This window comes from Phocoena phocoena, chromosome 19 (genome assembly GCF_963924675.1).
Source record: "Phocoena phocoena chromosome 19, mPhoPho1.1, whole genome shotgun sequence".
Taxonomy (NCBI): domain Eukaryota; kingdom Metazoa; phylum Chordata; class Mammalia; order Artiodactyla; family Phocoenidae; genus Phocoena; species Phocoena phocoena.
Genome location: NC_089237.1, coordinates 15,662,587 through 15,686,284, shown reverse-complemented (window position 1 = coordinate 15,686,284; position 23,698 = coordinate 15,662,587). Strand labels below are relative to the sequence as shown.

Below are 23,698 nucleotides of genomic sequence, written 5' to 3'. Positions count from 1 at the left end.
ATGCACTGCATACTCTTGAGGCACTTATAATCAGGCAGGCATGGACCCATATGTCTATGGCATACAGCTGATGGTGGATATGGAGATGTGAAGGTATTATGAACCTAAAAGAAGGGAGCACAAGTACATATGTATATTCACTCCCCTCCATTAAAAACAATATGGAGATGTGAAGTTATTATGAGCCTAAAAGGAGAGAGCATAGTAATTAATTTCCTCGGGGGTCAGATTGTGGAAGGATGAGACTTTTTGTTTCATAGTAAGATCACTATAGCTAAACAACCTAAGAAAAATTCTGATAAAATATTATTATGAATAAGTCACAGAATGATAGTGTAGAATAGCTTGGTTTTTTTTTTTTTTAATATTTATTTATTTATTTGCCTGCACCTGGTCTTAGTTGCAGCACATGGGGTCTTCATTGCCGCGTGCGGGATCTTTAGTTGCAGTGCGAGAACTCTTAGTTGTGGCATGTGGGATCTAGTTCCCTGACCAGGGATCGAACCCGGGCCCCCTGCATTGGGAGCGTGGAGTCTTAGCCACTGGATCACCAGGGAAGTCCCCTAGAATAGCTTGGTGTTTTGTTTTTTTTTTTAGAATAGCTTGGTTTTAAAGCTTAGCAAAACTGCTTAGGGTCTAAGGCAGAGTTTTTTTAAGAATTAATTTTGATTAGGTGATATATTTACATAGTACCAAATGCAGAAGATCTCAAAGATACACAATGAAACATCTCTGCTATGCTTTTCCTTTTTTTTTTTTTTTGGCCACACCATGCGGCATGTGGGATCTTAGTTCCCCTACCAGGGATCGAACCTGTGCCCCCTGCATTGAGAGCATGGAGTCTTGACCACTTGACTGCCAGGGAAGTCCCTGCTACGCTTTTCCTATGTCTGTCTGGTTCCCTTCCCTGGAGACAGCTATTAGCAGTTTCTTGTATTTTATTTGTGTGTGTGTATATCATATATATCACACGTGACAATGTATACATTATATATGTGTGTGCGTGTGCAAATACATATGTATATTCACCCCTCCGTTTTTTAAAAATACAAAGACAAGTATGTTATATACATTATTTTTTTTTGTGGGTTTTTTTTGCGGTACGCGGGCCTCTCACTGCTGTGGCCTCTCCCGTTGTGGAGCACAGGCTCCTGACGCGCAGGCTCAGCGGCCATGGCTCACGGGCCCAGCCGCTCCGCGGCATGTGGGATCTTCCCGGATCGGGGCACGAACCCATGTCCCCTGCATCGGCAGGCGGACTCTCAACCACTGCGCCACCAGGGAAGCCCTATATACATTATTATTGTGTATTTTCCTTTTCGTGTTTAGAATATTTTTTATATTAGAATAATAGAACTTGTTTTATATTAGTACACATAGAGCTTCCTTGGCTGTTTAATAGTCCATTGTGCAGCTGAACCATAATTTAACCAATTTCCTGTGGATGGACGCTTAGATGGACAGCACTGTTTTATTGACATAAGCAGGGCTATAGTGAATAGCTTCGTAATACACAGTGTCATTTCACACATGTTTACTGGATAAATCCCTAGAAGTGGAATTGGTGGATCAAAGGATATGAGAGTTTGTAATTTTGGTAGTTACAGCCATATTCCTTTCCATAGAGAAGAGGAATATAACTGTATTCCTCCATCAATGAATGAGAACATTTGTTTCCCCATAGTTGAGTATGTTAAGGGAGTTAGTTAAGGGAGTCTGTGGACAGATGCTAGTGTTCCTGAACCTTGTAAAATGATAGGTAAAAATTTGTACGTATGTATTTATGGCTGTGTCTTTTTCCGGGGGGACAGGTCCACAGTTTTCACTACATTCTTAAAAAGTTCAGTGATTGAGAATAGGGTTAAAGGAGCTCCGTATGGCACAGTGGTTAAGAATCCACCTGCCAGTGCAAGGGACACGGGTTCGAGCCCTGGTCTGGGAAGATCCCACATGCCACGGAGCAAATAAGTCCATGCGCCACAACTACTGAGCCTGTGCTCTAGAGCCCACGAGCCAGAACTACTGAAGCCCGCGTGCCACAACTACCTAAGCCTGTGCGCCTAGAGCCCATGCTCTGCAACGAAGAGTAGCCCTCATTCGCTGCAACTAGAGAAAGCCCGCATGCAGCAACAAAGACCCAACACAGCCAAAAATAAAAAAATAAATAAAATTAAATCTTTTTTAAAAAATAGGGTTAAAAACCACTATCGGGCAGTTAGTTGTTTAAAATTAGAACATATCGCTTTGAATCATATTTCTCTTTTACAGAAGTATCTGAGCAGAAGCATGTAAGTAATTATTAGAGATGTTGTGTGGAAAGTTATTGTGTAGGAGAATGGACTAAATGTAATTCCCAATCTTTTATTATTCTTCCCTTCACTCCCTGGGAGGCCATGTTTTAAAAGGCCTGTTTTCTATTAAACTGAATATATTAAGCAATACCTTATTTCCCCAGTTTTATTAATTAGAGCTTTAGAGCAGTATGAGGTGAGTTTTACTACATAGAGTTAATCCTTTCATCTATACTGAGTTGATGAAATTTTAGCTAAAGTCAAGTCAGTTTATCATTTTAAATAGGCTGTGTAGGTGAAAAATAGTTCAGGACCCCCACTGTTATCTTTAGGACTTATTAGAGATCTAAGGAACAAATCTCTACACCAGATAATCTCCAAGGCCTGTTTGGGTTCTGTGTGTCAGCAGTACATATTCTGAGGTTTTTTGTTTTGTTTCTTTTTTTTGCGGTACGCGGGCCTCTCACCGTTGTGGCCTCTCCCGTTGCGGAGCACAGGCTCCGGACGCGCAGGCTCAGTGGCCATGGCTCACGGGCGCAGCCGCTCTGCGGCATGTGGGATCCTCCCGGACCTGGGCACAAACCCGCGTCCCCTGCATCGGCAGGCGGACTCCCAACCACTGTGCCACCAGGGAAGCCCAATTCTGAGGTTTTGATGAGGACCATATTAAGTTCTAATACAAGTACTATTACAAATAAACTCTCACCATAACAGATTCCATAGGGCTTTCATATTTTGGAATAATTGGGAATTAATCTGTAATTACAGTATGCATATTATTGAAAGTCACAATTCTGTTAAGTCCTGGAGAAAAAAACAGGAGCTATCTAAACTGAATTAGAAAGTTAAAAGATTTAATTTATTTAGAGCTAGTTGGTGGTGTTATGTAAAGCCCTCTCTTTTTTGATGCTATATTATTATTTGGTGGCTTGTTTTGAAAGGGGATTTTTCTGGGGATGATTTAGAATATTTCATGTGGGGAAAAGTGAGGTGAATCTGTATGCCATACTAGATACTGGAGCAAAAGTTAAAAGGTCTTGCCTGTTAATAGCACTCAATTAGGACAATTTTTTAAAAAATTGTTACATATTCTGGAATAGAACCTGAGGAGCTGTTTGTTATACAGAATTATTTGTTGTAGATAACTTATTTTATCTAGTTCTCCAAAGTTTTATTTATTTCTGAATAGAAATTTAGAACAAAATTTTTGTTATGGGCTATCCTTATAGAACTTTTTATAGTGACATTTGCTATAATGGGAATCTGCTTTTACTAACAAACCTTTGATTACAATGAATTTTTTTCTTTTTATTGGAGTATAGTTGATTTTCAGTGTTGTGTTTCATGAGTACAGCAAAGTGAATCAGTTATACATATACATATATCTACTCTTTTTTTAGATTCTTTTCCCATAGATTATTTGGAGGTTGGTTATGATAAGTTAAATGTGCATACCACTAAGAAAATAACAAAACAGAGATAATAGCTAATGATCTCTTAGTGGAGATAAAATGGAATACTTGAAAAAATATGTATCTCAGTTCTAAAGAAGGATGGGGAGGAGGAAAAGAAACAAAAGATAGGAAAAGAAAGTAACATAGTAGGTTTAAACACAGATAATTAATTTGTAAATGGTCTAGCACTCCAATTAAGAGTGTCAGGTTAGGTCATTGTTATGCGATCCAACTATGTGCTGTCTACAAGAAACCCACCTTATTTTTAACCTGTATCTTTGTATTTAAAAGGATGGAAAAAGATACTGTATAAACACTAAGTATAAAAAGATTGGCGTGCCTATAGTTGTATTAGACAGAGGAGACTTGAGAACAAGGAAAATATTACAAGGGGTAATGAAGGGCATTTCATAATGAAAAAAGGATCAATCCATTGAGAAGACTCAGCAGTTGTAAATGTTATGCATCCAGTAACAGAGCAAAGCAAAAACTGACAGTTGAAAGGAGCAGTAGACGAATCCACAGCTTTAGTTGGAAATTGCAGTATTCTCTCTCAATAACTGACAGAACAAGCAGGCAAAAAAATCAGCAAGGATATAAAAGATTTGGACAATACTGTCAGTGAACTGTACCTAATTGACATTTATAGAACACTACACCCACATGCTTTTCAGGCGCACATGGAACATTTACCAAAATGGACTATATCCTGGGCTATAAAACTTGTTTCAACAAACTTAAAGGGATTAAAATTATATAGAGAGTATTCCGACTACAACAAAATTAAATAAGAAATCAAAAAGAAAAAGATACCTGGAAAATCTCCAAATATTTGTAAGTTAAATAACATACTTTTAAATAAACTTTAGATCAAAGAAGAATTCACAAGGGAAATTAGAAAATCTTTTGACCTGAGTGAAAATGAAACACAGTCTATCAAAATTTGTGGTATGCAGCTAAAGCAGTGCTTTAGAAGGAAACAGTTTCAAAAGAAACATCTAAAATCAATGACCCAAGCTTCCCCCTTAAGAAGTTAGAAAAAGAGCAAACTAAGTAGGAGAGAAATAGAGTTGAAATAAATGAAATAGAAAGCAACTAGGAATAACCCTATATTAATTAAAGAAATTGGATTTGTAATTAAAAGCCTTTCCACAAAGAAAAGTCCAGGCCCACATGGCTTTATTGGTGAATTCTATCAAACATTTAAAGAAGAAATAACAAATTTTTCACAAATTTCAGAAAACACTTATGAGACCAGCATTACCTTGATACCAAACCAGGTAAAGACATTATGAAAAAAGAAAACCATAGCTCAGTATCCCTCATGAATATATATGCAAAAATCATTAACAAAATATTAGTAAATTGAATCTAGCTCTCTGTGTATCCTATATGTATGATAACACATCATGACCAATTGGGTTTAATACCAATTGCAAGGTAGATTGAACATTAAAAGTCAATGTAATCTACCTTATTGATAAAATAAAGGTGAAAAGCTAAATGATCTTGTAATAGATGCATAAAAAGCACTTGAACAGAGTTCAGCACTAATTTGTGATAAAAGCTTTCAGCTGGTTAGGAATAGAAGGGAACTTCCTCAATCTGATAAAAGACGTCTATTAAAAACCTGCAATGAACCTCGTACTTAAATGGTGAAAGATTGAGTGCGTTCAACCTAATGTCCAGAACGTGTCAAGGATATTTGTTCTCACAGCTTCAATTCAGCATGTTCTGAAGGTCCTAGCCAGATGCATTAAGGCAAGTAAAACGAATAAGCTTATAGATTGGAAAGGAAAAGTAAAACTATGTTTATTTTTTAGATGTCTTATATTGCTTTGGCCAGAAAGTTCCTTTGGTATTTAAGTAAAAATAAAAGACACATTTTTCATTTTCACGAAGAACTTTGTTGAACAGCGTATTCACTGTTTTGTTCTACTACCTTCTGCCATTTTTCAGGCAACTTCATAATTCCATCTTCCCAAAACTTTCTCTTTTTGAGCAAAGAACTGTTCCATGTGCATTTTACAGTCTTTCAGGGAATTGAAATTTTTTCCATTAAGAGAATTTTGTAAAGACTGAAATAAATGGAAATCCAAAGGTGCAATGTCTGGTGAATACGGCGGATGAATCAGAACCATCCAGCCAAGCTGTAACGGTTTTTGCCTGGTCATCAAAGAAACATGCAGTCTTGCCTTATCCTGATGGAAGATTATGCATTTTCTGTTGACTAATTCCAGACACTTTTCGTCGAGTGCTGTTTTCACTTGGTCTAATTGAGAGCAGTACTTGTTGGAATTAATCTTTTGGTTTTCCAGAAGGAGCTCATACACAACTCCCTTCCAATCCCACTATATACACAACATCACATTCTTTGGATGAAGACCTGTCTTTGGTGTGGTTGGTGATGGTTCATTTCGCCTGCCCCACGATATCTTCTGTTCCGCATTATTGTACAGTATCCAGTTTTCATTGCCTGTCACAATTTGTTTTAAAAGCGGAAACTTTTTGTTACGTTTAATTAGAGAATTGCATTCAGAAATATAGTCGAGAGTTTTTTTCGCTTAGCTTATGTGGAACCCAAACATCAAAGTGAGTAACATAACCAGGCTGGTGCAAATGATTTTCAGTGCTTGATTTGGATATTTTGAGTATGTCGGCTATCTCCCGCGTGGTAAAACGCTGATTGTTCTCAATTAATGTCTTGATTTGATCGCTATCAACTTCAACTGGTGTACCCAACCGTGGAGCATCGTCCAGCGAGAAATCTCCAGCATAAAACTTCGCAAACCACTTTTGACACGTTTGATCAGTCACAGCACCTTCTCCATACACTGCACAAAAATTTTTTTTGTGTTTCAGTTGCATTTTTACCTTTCTTGAAATAATAAAGCATAATATGCTGAAAGTGTTGCTTTTTTCCCTTCCATCTTCAATATTAAAACGGCTGCACAAAAATTCACCAATTTTGATGTTTTTTAAAAATGCACACTGACAGCTGTCACAATACAGTCTAACAAAATTGTTTCGAATGAAGTTAAAGGCAACTAAGTGCCACTAGAGCCATCTTAGGGAAAAAGTCGAACAAACTTTTTGGCCAGCCCAATAGATGACATGATTATGCATGTAGAAAGTTCTGAGTAATTGGTGTAAAAAAAAAGCTAGTAGAATTTAAGTTTAGCTAGGCTACAAGTTCAATTTCTGAAATACATCAATTGTATTTATGTAAACTTGCAATGTACAATTGGCAATTGAAATTTGTAAAGCAATACAATTTACAATAGCATCAAATAGTGTAAATATAAAAACATTCCCCAAGAACAGAAGGGTGAGAATATTTCTTAGAGTTCCTTGTAATAGAAGTTTCTTTGTATTCCCACTTCATTAATGAGGACATTGAGGTACAAAGGATTAAAGAACATCATTTGTTTATGAGCACACCTTCGTTAAATACCTGTTATGTAATAGATACTGTGCTAGGGACATAGTATGTAGTAGTGAGTAGAAGATTATCCCTTCACTCATGGAGTTTATAATCTAGTGGAGGTTGCAGGGAGAAATAGGTTGAGGGTGCTGCATTCCCAGCCTTGGTTTAGCATTTTTTATTTAGATCAGTGGTTCAAAGCCATTACCTTTTAGTTAGATTTTAAATATTGTGACTTGTGGAATAATCTGGCCTCTATGCGGGCAAACTATTTTATTCTAATATATGCCTGACAGTTTATAGAGTGCTTAAAACTGGTTGGCTTGGTTGTTTAAAGTTTCATGTTAAGGATGGTCCATGCGTATCTTCCCGTACTCCCATTGAGCACTACTTTATTTCAGGCAGTATTTTACCCACCTCCCCAATATATAGTATTATTTAATTCTTGCAATATCCCTAAGGTGGGTGGTTTTTCCTTTTTTATCACAGATGAGAAGACCAGAGTTCATAGAGCTTAAGTGATTTGCCTAGTTTCATTCAGTGGTTCAGTGATTCAGTCCCACACTTACCTGACTTTAAACTGTCGGTACCAGCTATTCTCATTTTTCTATTGGTCACAACCCTGGGCCATCCCATTCTTGCCCATTCAGGAAATGCGAGTAAGTGAGATTAATTTTTATAGTGCTAAGTTTGAATCTTCCTTTTTTTTTTTTTAGAGAAAAACTTTTATTTATTTATTTATTTTGGCTGTGTTGGGCCTTCGTTGCTGCGCTCGGACTTTCTCTAGTTGCGGTGAGTGGGGGCTGCTCTTCATTGTGGTGCACGGGCTTCTCGTTGTGGTGGCTTCTCTTGTTGTGGAGCATGGGCTCTAGGTGCACGGGCTTCAGTAGTTGTGGCACGTGGACTCAGTAGTTGTGGTGCACGGGCTCTAGAACCCAGGCTCAGTAGTTGTGGCGCACGGGCTTAGTTGCTTCGCTGCATGTGGGATCTTCCCGGACCAGGGCTCGAACCCGAGTCCCCTGCATTGGCAGGTGGATTCCTAACCACTGTGCCACCAGGGAAGCCCTGCAGTAGGAGTTTTGTTATACTGTTTCCTGTAGGAGAGGGCAGTGGGTTTGTTTCTTACAGATTAATTAATGATCTCTTCGGAACAGTAAAAACCAGGAACCTTAAACTTACTGATCATCAAACTTTCTTTAGAGTTATGTATCCCTTGGATATTTTAATTCTGATCATGATTTTCTTTCTTATGAAAGATTATGCTGATCTTTTAATTTTTGTTCTTATGACCATTTCTTCTGTGTTATCTTTACTGTGAACGTGCCCCATGATTTTGTAAATAGCTTCCCTTTTCTATCTGTAAATATTAAATTTGTAGTTTTTAATCAATAAAGGAGAGGTTTTTTTTGTTTTTCAGCATAAGGAGTAAGGTTAAAGGCTAAATTGTAAGCTTTATGATAAGCTATAAAGTCCATATGACTTGCTTTTATGTGAATTGAAGTCATACTCCTTTCCCTTAGGATTCGTTTTTTTAAATGATTAATTTTCAGTTGTATAAGGAATGCATGCATACTTTTATCATAATGAGAACTGTAATTGTTCAGAAAACTTTGGTGTGTATCCACCTAGATTTTTAAAACACTGTACTTACCCACTTGCACACATATTTACCCGTAGGAAACATACAGTACTGATTTCTCTGTGACTTTTACAAACATTATTATTATTATTGTTCTGAACTTACTTTTCACACAGCAGATGATTTTGAGATCTACCATAAAGAAGTTGTTAAATGTAGACCTAGTTTGGATCACTGTTTAAATAATCATCCCGTAAACACATTTGTAGAATGGTGTTTTGTCACTTACTTAAAGAAATATTAGATAAGGGATTAGAAAATTAGAAGGAGAAAACATAGCCTGATCCTTTCCATAGATGATCAGGAAGCTCTGGAGGGCAGGATTATGTTTGATGCTCTTCTGTATCCACCACAGTAGCAGTACAGTCCCATGGTTGTAAGTCCTTCCTGTATTGAGCAAGAGTGCACTGATTTTTTATTTTTTTAATTTAAAAAAATTTTTGGCTGTGTTGGGTCTTTGTTGCTGCGCAGGCTTTCTCTAGTTGCGGGGAGTGAGGGCTACTCTTCCTTGCGGTGCGTGGGCTTCTCATTGCGGTGGCTTCTCTTGTTGCGGAGCACTGGCTCTAGGTGTGCGGGCTTCAGTAATTGTGGCTCGCGGGCTCTAGAGCACAGGCTCAGTAGTTGTGGCGCACAGGCTTAGTTGCTCCGTGGCATGTGGGATCTTCCCGGACCAGGGCTTGAACCCGTGTCCCCTGCATTGGCAGGCGCATTCTTAACCACTGCACCACCAGGGAAGCCCGAGTGCACTGATTTTTAAGTTTTATTAAGATGTAATTCACACAACATACAGTTTACTCAATTAAGGTATACAATTCAATGGCTCCAAGTGTATTTATAGAAACGTGAAACCATTACCACAATCAATTTTGGAACATTTTCCTCACCTCAAAAACCAAAACCAAACCCACAAAACCTTACCCCTTAGCTTTCACCCTCAAAATCCCTCTCTCTCTCAGCTCTAGGCAACCATTAGTCTACTTTTTGTCTCGATAGATTTTGCCTGTTCTGAAAATTTAATATAAATGGAATCATACAATATGTGGTCCTTTGTGATTGGCTTCTTTCACTTAGCATCACATTTATAAGGTTTGTTCCTGTATCAGAACTTCATTTCTTTTTATTGCCAAATAATATTCCATTGTATGGATAGACCTCATTTTGTTTATTCATTCTTTCAGTTGATGGACGTTTGGGTTGTTTCCATTTTTTGGCTATTATGAATAATGTGCCATGAACATTCATGTACATGTTTTTGTGTGCACATATGTTTTCATTTCTCTTGGGTGTATTCCTAGGAGTGGAATTGCTGGGTCTTATGGTTAAGAGATAGTCCATTAAGGGATGAACATAATATAAAACTAAGGATCTGTCTATTTTTTTTAAGTTATTAGTTTAACCCTTGAGGGACTGCCAGACTGTTTCTCAAAGTGGCTGTGCCGTTTACCTCTCCACCAGCAGTATATGAGGGTTAAACTTTCTCCATATCCTTGCCAGTGTCTGTCGTATTATCTGTCTTGTTGGTTATATGTGCCAGATCTTGAGTAAATGTATAGACTTCCATAGGCAGGTTTGTCCAGGAGAAAAAACAAAGGATTTCTTATTCTTATTGTTGGACTTGCTTGTCTGGAATTGGATGTTAATAAATTACATGGTTAGGATTTTGCCATTTATTTAGGACTGAAATACTACTAAAAATCATTAATATTAGTTAAGGATTTTCTTGACAATATACTGTAATATTTTGTTTGCTTGCCAAAACACAAAGTCATTCATTTAAAATCACCCCACTGATTTGACTCTGCTATGGGGTGAAAAGGTGGTGCTAACTAATGACTAAAAAAGGTACAGAGACCCCTAGTTTTAACCCATTAGGTCTAGTCTTTAATGGAGTATCTTTTTTTTTTTTTTTTAATGGAATATCTTTTAACTACCTCAGGTAGTTTGACCCTGTTGTCAGCTGTGCTCCTTTATACTTAAGTTTAACTTTTGTCTGCTGTTCTCAATCCCTTTTAAGATGCCAATTTAGTTCAAGGAGGAAATGAAGACTTTAGAAACTAAACAAATGTTGACATTTAAATTTTTACAAGAGTGAAAGATTAACCTTTGGCCTCCACTTCTACAAGGTTTTCTTAGTTCATATAGGCTTCATTCATGTGCTAAAGGTTGGTTGTCAACATTCGTATTTTAACCTCAGTTTTCATAAGTTTATAACTTGTCCACAAGGTTTTCTTTAGGCTTGTTACTGAAGTATTTTTAACCCCCCAAAAGTGCATTTAAGTATATTAAAAGTGTGTTTTATTTTGTTTTGGGGAGCCCTGCTTTTTTTTAAAATGAGAAACTTGACTCTTGTCTATTTTTTAAACTGTCCATTTGGTGTTTTACTTAAAAAAAAATCATTAGCAGGAGACAGGGTAATCAGCTTAAATGTTAGCGTAGAAAATAGGGCTTTTACTGAGGAGTCTTAACTTATTATCATACTTTGTTTAAAAAAAATTTTTTTCTTTTATCTTTATTTAAAAAAATAAACTTGTGTTAAAGGCTGACTTTCAACAGATTGAAGATTAGGAATGAATCAATCTAGAGTTGGAAAATTAGAAAACAAAGAGGAAAATGGAGGAAGTAAATGGAATATAACAAAATTGAGGACTTAGAGAAAAAAACGAAATGGATGCTGTTAGTTATGTGATTAATATGAAAATCTCAGTGAACTAGATAATTTCACTCAAAGATAGTAGGAATTAATGTTGACAAAAATAAGATGTAAAATCAGAATAGACTCCTATAACCAAGGAAAAATCAAGATTTTAAAGTTATTTCATCCTCCTCCTCTTCCTCCTACTCCTTTGAAGCAGTGCAAAAAAATTCACTCCCTGGTTACTGGTGATCTCTCCTAACCTTTCAAGAAGTAGATAATTCTCATGTTAAATAATAACATAGGGATAATAAACTCTGATAGCAAAACCTGACAGATATGAGGAAGTAAAAGTATAACCTAATTTCATTTATGAATATATAGATGTTTAAATTCAAGTAAAAACACTTGCGAATGGCTAATTATTTTGTTTCAGGGAGTTTATCCGAAGAATGTTGGACAAGTTCAGTATTTTAAAAATGTATTAATAGGACTTCCCTGGTGGTGTAGTGGTTAAGAATCCGCCTGTCAATGTAGGGGATACGGGTTCAAGCCCTGGTCTGGGAGGATCCCACATGCCGTGGAGCAACTAAGCCCGTGTGCCACAACTACTGAGCCTGCGCTCTAGAGCCCGTGAGCCACAACTACTGAAGCCCGCGTTTCTAGAGCCCGTGCTCCACAACAAGAGAAGCCACCACAATGGGAAGCCTATGGACCGCAACAGAGAGTAGTCCCCGCTCGCCGCAACTAGAGAAAGCCCTCGTGCAGCAACGAAGACCCAATGCAACCTAAATAGATAAATAAATTTATTAAAAAATATATATGTAGCACTCACTTAAAAAATGTATTAATATATGTAGAGATGACTCTATATTAATATATCTAGAGTATAGTGCTACTGAACGGCTAGTAGCACGTATTTTGAAGCCAGGTAGCTTAGGTCTAGATCCTGGCTCTGCTTCTTGCCAGCTGTGTGACGTTGGGGAGTTCACTAAACTTCTCTTGTAGTTTCCTCATCTAATAATGAGACTACTGATAGCTATCATATAAGGTTGTCATTAGTTTGCTAGGGCTGCCATAACATAGACCGGGCGGCTTAAACAATGGAAATTTTTTTTTCTCACAGTTCTGGAGGCTGGAAGTTCAAGATCAGCATGTCAGTAGGATTGATTGCTTTTGAGGCTTTCTCTCCTTGGCTTGCAGATGACCACCTTCTCGCTGTGTCCTCATATGGTCTTTCTTCTGTGTGTGTGCATGTCTGGTGCCTCTGTGTCCTAATTTCCACTTTGTATAAGGACATCAGTCGTATTGGATTAGGGTCCACCCTAATGACACATTTTAGCTTAGTTACCTCTTCAAAGGCCCTGTCTCCAAATACATTCTGAGGTTTTGGGGGTTAGGACTTCAACATATAAATTTGAGGAAGACACAGTTGAGCCCATTATAGGTTGTTAGGAGGATTAAATATGCTAATATAGAATACCTGACCGTGTAGCAAGCACTACCTAAGTATTGTTTACCATTATCATTTCTCAACTATAGCAAGTAGTTATACCCCTTCTGTCCCAATGTAAGCACCTCATGTAATTATAGTACAATATTAAAATCAGGAAGTTGACATTGGTGAAATCCACAGAACTCATTCAGGTTTCATGTGTACACACATCATTTGTGTGTGTGTGCGTACATGTACTTCTGTGAAATTTTATCACTCATGTAGCTTATTGTATCCACCACCACAATCAAGATGCAGAACTGCTTCGACAAGACTCTCTCCTGCTACTCCTTTGACAATGTTGATTCTTCCAATCTAAGAACATGCTATATCCTTCGTCTGTATGTCTGTCTTCATGCCAGTGCCATACTGTTTTGATTATTGTAGCTTTGTAATAAGTGGAAGTGGGAGACCTCCAACTCTAACTTTTACAAGATTATTTTGGCTCTTTGCAGTCTTATTACAGTTTTTAATGGTAAAGCACTAGAGGAGTCACCTTGAAAAAAGAACAAAACAGTGTTCTTTATGGTGATTATTTATGTTTTATTCAAAGCAGTAAAATATGAAACAATAAGAGATATAAATTATGGAAAGGAATGTATAAGCTTATTATTTATAAATGCTATGATTTATATCTAGACAACAAACTCAAGAGGAACAAACTGCGAGATGATTAGAAAGAATAACAGTTCAGTAAAGTGACTGGCTAAATGAAGTATATGAAAATTATATAATTCCTGAATGTCAGCAGTATCAGAAAAATAGGAAAAATTGAATCCCAGTTATTTTAACTTGGGAGATGAAGACGAAGATGTCACAGTGGTGAATGGGAGTTAAACTTTGGTAACCCATAAGCTTTTATGCTTTTGGGGTTAATTTCCCCCTGGGGATAGTAATTGAGGCCAAAGGCTTGAACTGGAACTGTATAAGGCTGGGAATTGGGAAGGGGCAAACCTGTCTATGAATTAAGACTAGTAAAACTGCCCACCAGTCCAGGCCGTAGGATGGAAGTGAGCTGCCTAACTTTGGATTGTGGCTGTTAAAAGCCACAAGAAATGGAAACTACAATTTTGTGCGGAAATCCTGGGCAGGAAAGCTAATGTATAAATATGTTTGGAACTGATGAATGTTGTAGGGCACTGGCAGAGGTGACGGTTAAACTTCTCTTGGGACTGACTGCTCCTTAACCCCTGAAATGTGGAGAACTCCCCCAAAGCTGAATATGAACTCATACAAAACTTATAAAGCACCTTAGTAAAAAGATGCAACAAGTAGGAAAATTTACAATTGAAGGACTGATAATAATAGACCGGAACTTAATTATCTAGTGTAGTCCATATTCAGTTTCTGCCTTTTTCCCAATAATGTCCTTTATTGGTTTTGCTTTGTTTTGCTATCCAGAGTCAAATCAAGGATCATACATTGAATTTAGTCATGCCTTTTTATCCTCATCTAATTTAGCTCAGGTTTTTTCTGCCTTTTTTGTTTTTTAATGATAGTGACATTTTTGAAAGATAACATTGTTTGCCTAAAAGCCTTTGGTTAGCTCCCTTACTAGACAGTAAGCTGTTTTAGAACAGGGAATGTATGTCATTTATCCCTGCTAATTAAATTTAATGATTTTATAATAATTTGGGATGCTGTGCATCAGAAAAGGATGGTGAAAGGTAGGATTAAGTGATTCTTAATCCTTTTTTTCTTTTTGTTAGACACACATACCCAAGGAACCACAAGGATCCTTGCTTGTGCCTCTTGCATCGATATTTCAAACACTACAATGTACACCACTGTTACGCACACTCTATAGTTTATGTCATTATCAGTAATTGCTAATAAAAAATAGTTTCTTCAGTTCTCTCTTGCCACAACTACTGAAGCCTGTACACCTGGAGCCTGTGCTGCGCAACGGGAGAAGCCACCGCAGTGAGGAGCCCGTGTACCGCGGTGGGGAGTAGCCACCGCTCGCCGCAAATAGAGAAAAACCCACACACAGCAGCAAAGACCCAACGCAGCCAAAAATAAATGAAATAAAATAAATTTATATATAAAAAAAAGGAAAAGGCAAGTGTGATGAATGAAGCCCGCCATTTCCTTTTGAAAATGAGGGGTAGGGCTTCCCTGGTGGCGCAGTGGTTAAGAATCCGCCTGCCAATGCAGGGGACACGGGTTCAAGCCCTGGTCCGGGAAGATCCCACATGCCGCGGAGCAACTAAGTCCGTGCGCCACAACTGCTGAGCCTGCACCCTAGAGTCTGTGAACCACAACTACTGAGCCTGTGTGCCACAACTACTGAAGCCCACATACCTAGAGCCCGTGCTCCGCTGCAATGAGAAGCCTGCGCACCGCAACTAGAGAAAGCCCCGCACAGCAACGAAGACCCAACGCAGCCAAAAATAAATAAATTAATTTATAAAAAAGAAAATGAGGGATAGTTGGTGAGTAAAGCGGATAGTTAAAATATAGTGTACGGGGCTTCCCTGGTGGCGCAGTGGTTGAGAGTCCGCCTGCCGATGCAGGGGACATGGGTTCGTGCCCCAGTCCGGGAAGATCCCACATGCCACGGAGCGGCTGGGCCCGTGAGCCATGGCCGCTGAGCCTGCGCGTCCGGAGCTCCGCGGCGGGGGAAGGCCACAACACTGAGAGGCCCGCGTACCACACACAAAAAAATAAAAAATAAATAAAATAAATAAATAAAATATAGTGTACGTTTTTATTATTATCCAAGGGGAGGGGAAATACTTCATGATGGTTACAATAAAGATAATTCACAAACGGAATATTTTAAGAATTTAGGCATAGAAAGATTCAATTTAAATTATTCTAGAATTCTTATGTGAATAAAGCTCTTTTTTTTTTCAATTAAAATATCATGGAACTCTTATTATATCTTTAAAGGAATAAGTCCTTTGTTGATTTATGTCACTGGGAATACATGATTTGATTTTATTTCTTATCCCTAGTTTCACTTTATTTTTTTTATTTGCAGTTTCACAAGTATCTGTGAAGCCTTCTGGTATATTGTGTTGATTACAGTTTAAAAATAGTGCTTTAAGGACACAGTGAAAAGAAAACTAAATACACCCTTAAAGGAATGTAAATTATTTCTGACGCTAAGCCTAGTAATTGTTGTTTTTTTAACAACCTTATTGAGGTATAATTCATATTCCATACAATTCACCCATTTAAATTACACAATTCATTGGTTTTTAGTATATTCACAGATACGTACAACCATCAACACAGTTTTAGAATATTTTTATCCCCTCCAAAAGAAACCCCATACCCTTTAGCTATCACCCCCATGTTCTCCAACTCCTCCCCTAAGCAACTACTGTTTACTTTCTGTTTGTCTTAGATTTCCCTATTCTGGATTTTCACATGAGTAGAGTCATTTGATATGTGGTCTGTTGTGACTGGCTTCTTTTACTCAGCAAAATGTTTTCAAGGTTTGTTTATATTGTAGCATATATCATTTCTTGATTCCTTTTTATGGTCAAGTAATATTCCATTGTATGAATATACCATATTTTGTGTATCCATTTATTAGTTGATAGATATCTGGATTGTTTCCACCTTTTGGCTTTTGTGAGTAATGCTGCTGTAAAGATTTGTGTCCAGGTTTGTGTGTGTACATGTTTTTATTTCTTTTCAGTATGTACCTAGGAGTAGCATTCCAGGTCATATGTAACTCTGTGTTTAATTGTTTGAGGAACTGAACTGCCCGACAGTTTTTGAAAGCACCTGCACTATTTTACATTCCTACCAGCAGTGTGTGAGGTGTGAGGGTTCCAGTTTCTCCACATTCTTGCCAGCACTTCTTGTTGTCTTTTTTGAATCTAGCCATCCTAGTAAGTGTGAAGTGGTACCCCATTTTGGTTTTGATTTGTGTTTCCCCATTGGCTAATGATGTTGAGCTTCTATTCATGTGCTTATTGGCCATTTGTGTCTCATCTTTGGAGAAATGTCTGTTTAGACCTTTTGCCCAGTTTAAACTGGGTTATCTGTGTTTATTTCTGAATTGTAAGAGGTCTTTATACAGCATACAAGTACCTTATCAGATGTGTGATTTGCAAATATCTTCTTTTGTGGGTTTTCTTCGTTGATAGTGTCTTTTCAACCGTAAATGTTTTTAATTTTGAAAAAGTCCAGTTTATCTTTTTTTTACTTTTGTTGTTGACACTTTTAGTGTCATATCTAAGAATTCTTTGCCCAGTTTGAGGTCATGAAGATTTACCCCTATTTTTTTTTTTTTAAGGGAACTTTTTGGTTGCATTGGATCTTCATTGTTGCGTGGGCTTTCTTTAGTGTGGTGAGTGGGGGCTACTCTTCGTTGCAGTGCATGGGCTTCTCATTGCAGTGGATTCTCTTGTTGCGGAGCACGGGCTCTAGGCGTGCGGGCTTCAGTAGTTGTGGCACGCAGGCTCAGTAGTTGTGGCGCACGGGCTTAGTTGCTCTGTGACATGTGGGATCTTCCCGGACCAGGGCTTGAACCCGTGTCTCCTGCGTTGGCAGGTGGATTCTTAACCACTGCGCCACCAGGGAAGTCCCTTTTCCTCTACTTCTTTAGTTACTGTTTCCTTTGGTTCCATGAACACATTTAGGATGGCTATTTTGAAATATTTTTCTGTTAAATCCAGCATCTGGTCATTCTCACCAGCAGTTTCTTTTGCCTGCTTTTTTTTTTCTTTTCCTGGTATATGGGTCGTACTTGTTTGTTTCTTTGCATGCCTCATGATTTTTTGTTGGAAATTGGTCATTTTAGATTATACATTGTAGCACCTCTGGGTACTGATTTCTCATCCTGTTCTTTGGGGCCTTGATATTGTTATTTGCTTGTTTATTTGTTCAGTGACGGCTGGATTATTTTAGTGAAGTCTGTTCTACCACCTATCCCCCCAGAGCTAAGCCTCATGGTATTCCTCAGGGAGGCTTGGCTTTAGGTAAGCCTGCAGGTACCCTGTGGTGACAGGTACTCAGTAGGGCTCTTTTCCTGACCAACCCAGCTGTTAAACTACACTAGTTGTCCAGATTGCTCTCTTGTTTTCAACAGTGCCCTGAGGCATACATTCCTCTACAAACTACAAACTAATCCAATCAAATTGGGGCTCCTTGGAAGGAAAAGTTTCTGAGGTCAATGTTTGCTATTTGCTCTGACCCCAGGGAGGTCTCCTCCCTGGTGTCTTATTCCTTGATTCTCTCCTGCAAACTAGCTGACCTACAGTCTAGACTGTATCTTCATTACACGAATCTCTTTCCGCTTGCCTTTTACCAAAACCTCCCTTAGATTTAAACTTGTCCACACTCTGTTGGGAATGAAGTCAGGTCCTTTGGGAAAAGATTTGGTACTACATGTTCCAGCTTTTTCCCCCTGGCAAAATATCCAAGCCAGGGTTCTGGAGCTGGGGGTGGGGACAGTGAGTAATACTTTTCTGTGAGTGACATTCAGGCTGTAGGAACTGAGTGCCAGGAGGTAGAATGTGGAGATGCGGCACCACAGCAGCTTGTCTCTCCTGGTGTTGAACCACTGTCTCACAAGCTGAGCGAGAGGGCTGTTGGGGTCCCAGTATTCTCAGTTGACCATGCCTAAGGCAGAGCCTCTGTTCCACAAGTCGGTGTTGGGCAGAAGGGAGCCTCCTGTCTTTGATGTACTTGCCTGGGACTTAGCCTCAGTAATGGGAGCTGGGGACGGGTTAAGAAGTCCGAAGTCCTGCTCCTCCCAGGAAGAAAGCCCTTGGACTGAGAGCTGGGGGAAGAGGGGACCTTGTGCTCTTGGGTGCAGCAGTCTGGAGCCTTGCTGAGATGGGGGGGGGCGGGGGGGGGTGGGGAGAGTGGTCTTGGTTCTAATGCCACAGACTTTCACCTTTCAGGCTGAATTTTCATAGATTTTACTGAATGGTTGTTTCTTCATTTGCTGTTTGCCCTTAGGGACCATTGTCAGAGGCTTTGAATGGTGGTTTTTAAAAATAATTTGCATCAGTTTCCCTGAGGAGTGAGCTAGCAGAGATCCTCACGCCATTAGGCTAGAAGTCAATCTCTTGTAACTGTTTTTTGAGCTAGCAGTCATGCCTGTTTTAAAGCATGATTCGAAAAAGTGTTTCCTTCATTATGGTCTCTGACTGCCTCCTCATGAGGAACCCTTGACATACCCCTTAACACCTCAACTTTCAGATATTGCCTGTGTGATACGAGAGGCCAAGAGAATTGATTTTCCCCAGCTTATTTTCCTTAAAGAATGAACTTGCTACATGTGAAAGTACTCTAGAAGGGAAAATTTGCACGAGTTAAGAGTTTATAAAGGAAATGAAAATAATATTAGCTAGAGAATTTTAACATGAGGGCCCTGTACTATATGGTTGATTGAGTTCTTTTCAAGTTGGCTCAGAGGTGTTGCAGTTAACTCTTGGCTTCTTTGACCTGACTTAGATATTAAAATCAAATGGCTTCTCCCTCATTTTTGCTGTCATCCTTAAATTAGTTTATTTTGATTCCTTTTCTTTTTTCTTTCTTTTCAGGGGCCACTCAATAGTGAGTCTTCCAACCAGAGCTTGTGCAGCGTGGGGTCCTTGAGTGATAAAGAAGTCGAGGTAAGAAGCCACATCCATTGCAAGACTTCTCATATTCCCACACTTTGGGTCTGGGTTAAACCATAGCACTGCAAACTCTGGTGTCCTGTTAGGGTCTGGGTGAATGACTCCCCTTTGAGTTGTTTGCTCGTTGTACAGTTGTGATGTGGCCTTGATGGGTTTTTATTACGATAATAATAACCATCAATAAAGGGTAGAGATTTGCAGTTGTAGCTGAATTAGCCTAGGTGCCACTGAATTTTAGCACTTTTTAGTACTTCAACAGAGTGGGTTAGTGTGGCCCGACAGACTTTAGTAAGAAAATTTGAAGTTTTTTTTTTTAAGGCACACAACCTAGCTGCATAGATAGGTAACCGCTTACTTTGCACTTAGATAAAACTTTCAATAAATTAGTCAGTTGATTATGCATATCTTTCCTTTTTGGAAAAAAGGATTAGATTTAAGCTCTTTTAAAGTAGAAATATTGTGGAAATTCCCTGGTGGTCCAGTGGTTAGGACTCGGCACTTTCAGTGCCAGGCCCGGGTTCAATCCCTGGTTGGGGAACTAAGATCCCGCAAGCCGAGTGGCATGGCCAAAAAAAGTAGAAATATTGTAACAGCTGCTGTCTGAGAGCCTACTATATGCTAGATGCTTGTACTACATTTGTGCTTTGTAAAATTGAAGCTCTGATACTTTGAGCAGTTTGCTAAAAATTGTATAGGTGGCTTGGTTCCAGATCCTGTACTCTTTCCATGACCCTGCTCTAAGAGTTGGACACTCATTTAGGACTTGTCTGAGCCAGTTAAATATCCTTATAAATTTGATATTTTGTACATACTCTCTAATTTTCATAATGTGAAAAATTTAACAAAATGCTAATTGTGATGTATATGGTATTTAACAGACTCCTGAGAAAAAACAGAATGACCAGCGAAACCGGAAAAGAAAAGCTGAACCATATGAAACTAGCCAAGGTAGTAATAATTTCACACCGGTAAAAATACTAGATTCTTATGTACTTAGGTAGAAAATTTCCAGCTCACACTAAGTAATTAGTCTGTGCACAGGGATTCCTAACAATGAAGATTTGTATTCCTTAAGGGAATATCAGGTTGTTTATTATAGACTTGCCATTTGATACACACTTGACGAAACAGTGTCAGTTCTTTGGGGACTCTGGTTTTCTCTGTTGTAAGTTAACCATCTTCTCGCCATGGGTTTGTCTTCAGACTAAGTATTTATTGTACAGAAAAGAGGTTACATTGGAGTTTTAACTATGTCTTGCACTAGATCAGTGATTTGCTAATAATAGGCAAGCAGAAATGGTTTCAGTCACATGGCTGTCCTTTTACCTGCCCTTCTTCCATGTCAATTATTTAGTTGTACATTGGTGCCCAGTGGAATAAATCTGTAAATATGATGGTGGTAATGCCAAATTTCTGTAAATAATTAAAGGAAGAATAAATGAAATGGCAGAGCTTCCAAGAAATGGACACCCTAGTCTTTTTTTTTTTTCCATATTCTTTTAATCTGCAAATCATTTCTTACTTTTTTGGGAGAAAATTTTCCCAAAGTGACAAGGTCACATAAAGTTTTTTGTGAAATAGAATAAACCCTTTTGCTCTGATGAAGTTGTTTTGCAGTTTTTGTCCTCTTAGTTGGGGGTATAGTTTGTGGTTTAGTGTTATTTTGATGCACAGTTGTGGCATGAGTTTTGTTAGTGCACTCGTAAAAGAAAGATTAGTGAATCTTAAAGGAAAGCGAGCTGTGAAAAAGTCTTTCACTGCTTATTTCAGTCTTTAATTTTGTGGAGGAAACTGTCTTCTGTTCTTATGATACAGGTATTTTGGCTCATTTGTTAAAAGTAAGCTTGACATTTGAATTGATAACAACATAAGCAGTTATTGAATACATAGTACACTTTAGCGAATGATGGTTTACTTGTGTTACTGGAAAAACTATACTTACTTTGGTTTTATTTTCAGGGAAAGGCACTCCTAGGGGACATAAAATTAGTGATTACTTTGAGGTAAGTTAAATTTTTGGAAAAAGAAATCTATAGTGATTTTTTTTTAAAACCTAAATCCTTTTGTTCATTTAAGGCTTTAGAGAGGAATATATTGCCTTTACTGTGCTCTCCTCCCCTTCCTCCCCATCTTCATCAACCCTATGCTGCCCCATCTCTGTAAGAGGAAACGGCTGCTGACTTCCTAAATTTAAATTTGTTTATGATGTGTCTTTTCTGTGATGATATAAAAATTCACAAATGAGGTGATTTTTCTCTTGGCCAGACTAGGTTTCGTGTCTTACAAAGATTGAAGTGAAGTGACTTGGACTCTTGTTTTGTCCTCTTCCCTTTAGTCCATTGGAACCTGTAGTAAGCTCACTGACCCATCCTTAGTGGTTACTGAAGAAGACACTAACATCCACTGTACCACTATACTCCTGCTTCGTGTATTTTGAGACAAGAAGGGAAAACATTCTTCTCTTATGTCCTTTCAAAACCATGTGTACCTTCAGCTTTCTAGCCATGTTTTCTTTATATCTTGGTACATTTCTGCTGGAGCTCCTCCTTAAAATCTCATTGAAAAGATAGCAGAATTTGACTTATATGGCATTTTCTCTCTAGAATAAGATATATTGACTTAAAGGGGCCGTATATAATTAAGACCTGTTTGTGTATTAATCTTTTACTCTCCTTATTTGAAGCCTAGTACTGTTGTGAATTATTCATATCCATTTTTCCCTGTTGGCCAGTTTGCTGGGGGAAGCGGGCCAGGAACCAGCCCTGGCAGAAGTGTTCCACCAGTTGCACGATCCTCACCGCAACATTCCTTATCCAATCCCTTACCGGTAAGCATTCACCTGGAGAAATTTGACACCTGTTGTAGGAGACAAGAAGCCCAGGAACACTCGAGCAAAAGTTTCTCTTCCGTTAATTACCCAAGGGGAATGAGGCATTAAGGAGAAACGTTCATAGCATTACCTATGAATCACTTAACTTAGATTCAAATCTGTATCAGTAAATTTACATTTTATAAGAGCTGACCCTTTTCTCCCAGTATAATAAATTACTTCTAGGCCTGCAACTCATTGTTCTGTCAAGGAACTGATTTCCAATCCAAATATTAGATTTTTATCCTTGCCAGACTTAAATGTTCCTATAACTAAATTCCTTAAAAAAAAATTTGATCAGCTCCTGGCATTTGAATTATTTTTAAGGCTTACTCAGTGATGTAGTAGAGAAGCTAAAGCTACACAAATTTGGGATAGGTTTGTTTTCTGCCTATAAGTGAGACCTGAAACTCTTAAAAACATTATAGCCAAGTTAGTGGTTCTCAACCGGAGGTAGTTTGTCCCCTCAGGGGACATTTGGCAGTGTTGGAGTAATTATTGGTCAGAAATAGAGGGTGAGTGGAAGGATGCCATAGGCGTTTACTGGGCAGAGGCCAGGGATGCTGCTGAACATCTTACAGTGCACAGGACAGGCGCCACCACGAAGATCCAGTCCAAAATGACACTAGTGCCAAGGTTGAGAATCCCTGAGCTAGCTAATGTAGGGTTTTGTGTTAATTTGCTCAAGTGCCTTTGGATAATTTGTTGATACCAGTAAGAACTCTGTACTTAAGAGTGTATTATGTCTACTGATGCTTCAGGTATTGCTGTGGGATCCAAGGGAGTTTTCATCCTAGGTCTCTGTTTAGGAAAGTTGCTTTTCTCTGCCTTAGCAGAGTTGATTAATACTACTTTTTTCCTAAATGATTTAGTCTTCTGTATTGTTAAAGTATTTTAAAATATCCTTCCCCTCTTCTCTCTCAGGAAAGCATGCATTCACTAGGGTGATTATAATTATTAAAGCATTTAGGAAAATGTATTCAACTTGAAATTTTTGCTATCATTTTGTCATCCTTGTTATATTTTAAAAATTTAGAAATGTTTGATGTGTAGATCTGTTTGGTTAGGTTGAGGTTTGTTAGATAACTTTCGAGGAGGCCTATATCTATATTTTTATTAAGTTTTAAACCAGTTAAAGTTTTAAAATGTTAAATGAGATTGCAGAATTATCTATTTGGGACGAATATGATTTGTAGAATTTTGTTGTCTATTACTCTTCTCTCCCTGAAAAATATTTTTTTTTCATTTGGTTTTTAGTAGTGTACCACCCATCTATCATGTGTCCGTTTAAGTCAGGTCTTACC

General features: G+C 38.3%; 1 protein-coding gene across 4 annotated transcripts in view; it reads left to right on the top strand.

Moving 5' to 3' along the window:
• Positions 1-23,698, top strand: part of TLK2 (tousled like kinase 2) — a 103,735-nt gene that overhangs the window by 16,034 nt on the left and 64,003 nt on the right. For 2 of the 4 annotated variants that reach the window (XM_065897843.1, XM_065897841.1), the window contains exons 3-6: positions 19,448-19,519; positions 20,404-20,473; positions 21,485-21,528; positions 22,257-22,352. In XM_065897843.1, coding sequence (XP_065753915.1) covers positions 19,448-19,519; positions 20,404-20,473; positions 21,485-21,528; positions 22,257-22,352 — 282 coding nt within the window. The remainder of the gene's footprint in view (positions 1-19,447; positions 19,520-20,403; positions 20,474-21,484; positions 21,529-22,256; positions 22,353-23,698) is intronic. The other 2 variants (XM_065897840.1, XM_065897842.1) reach the window with 1 other exon arrangement.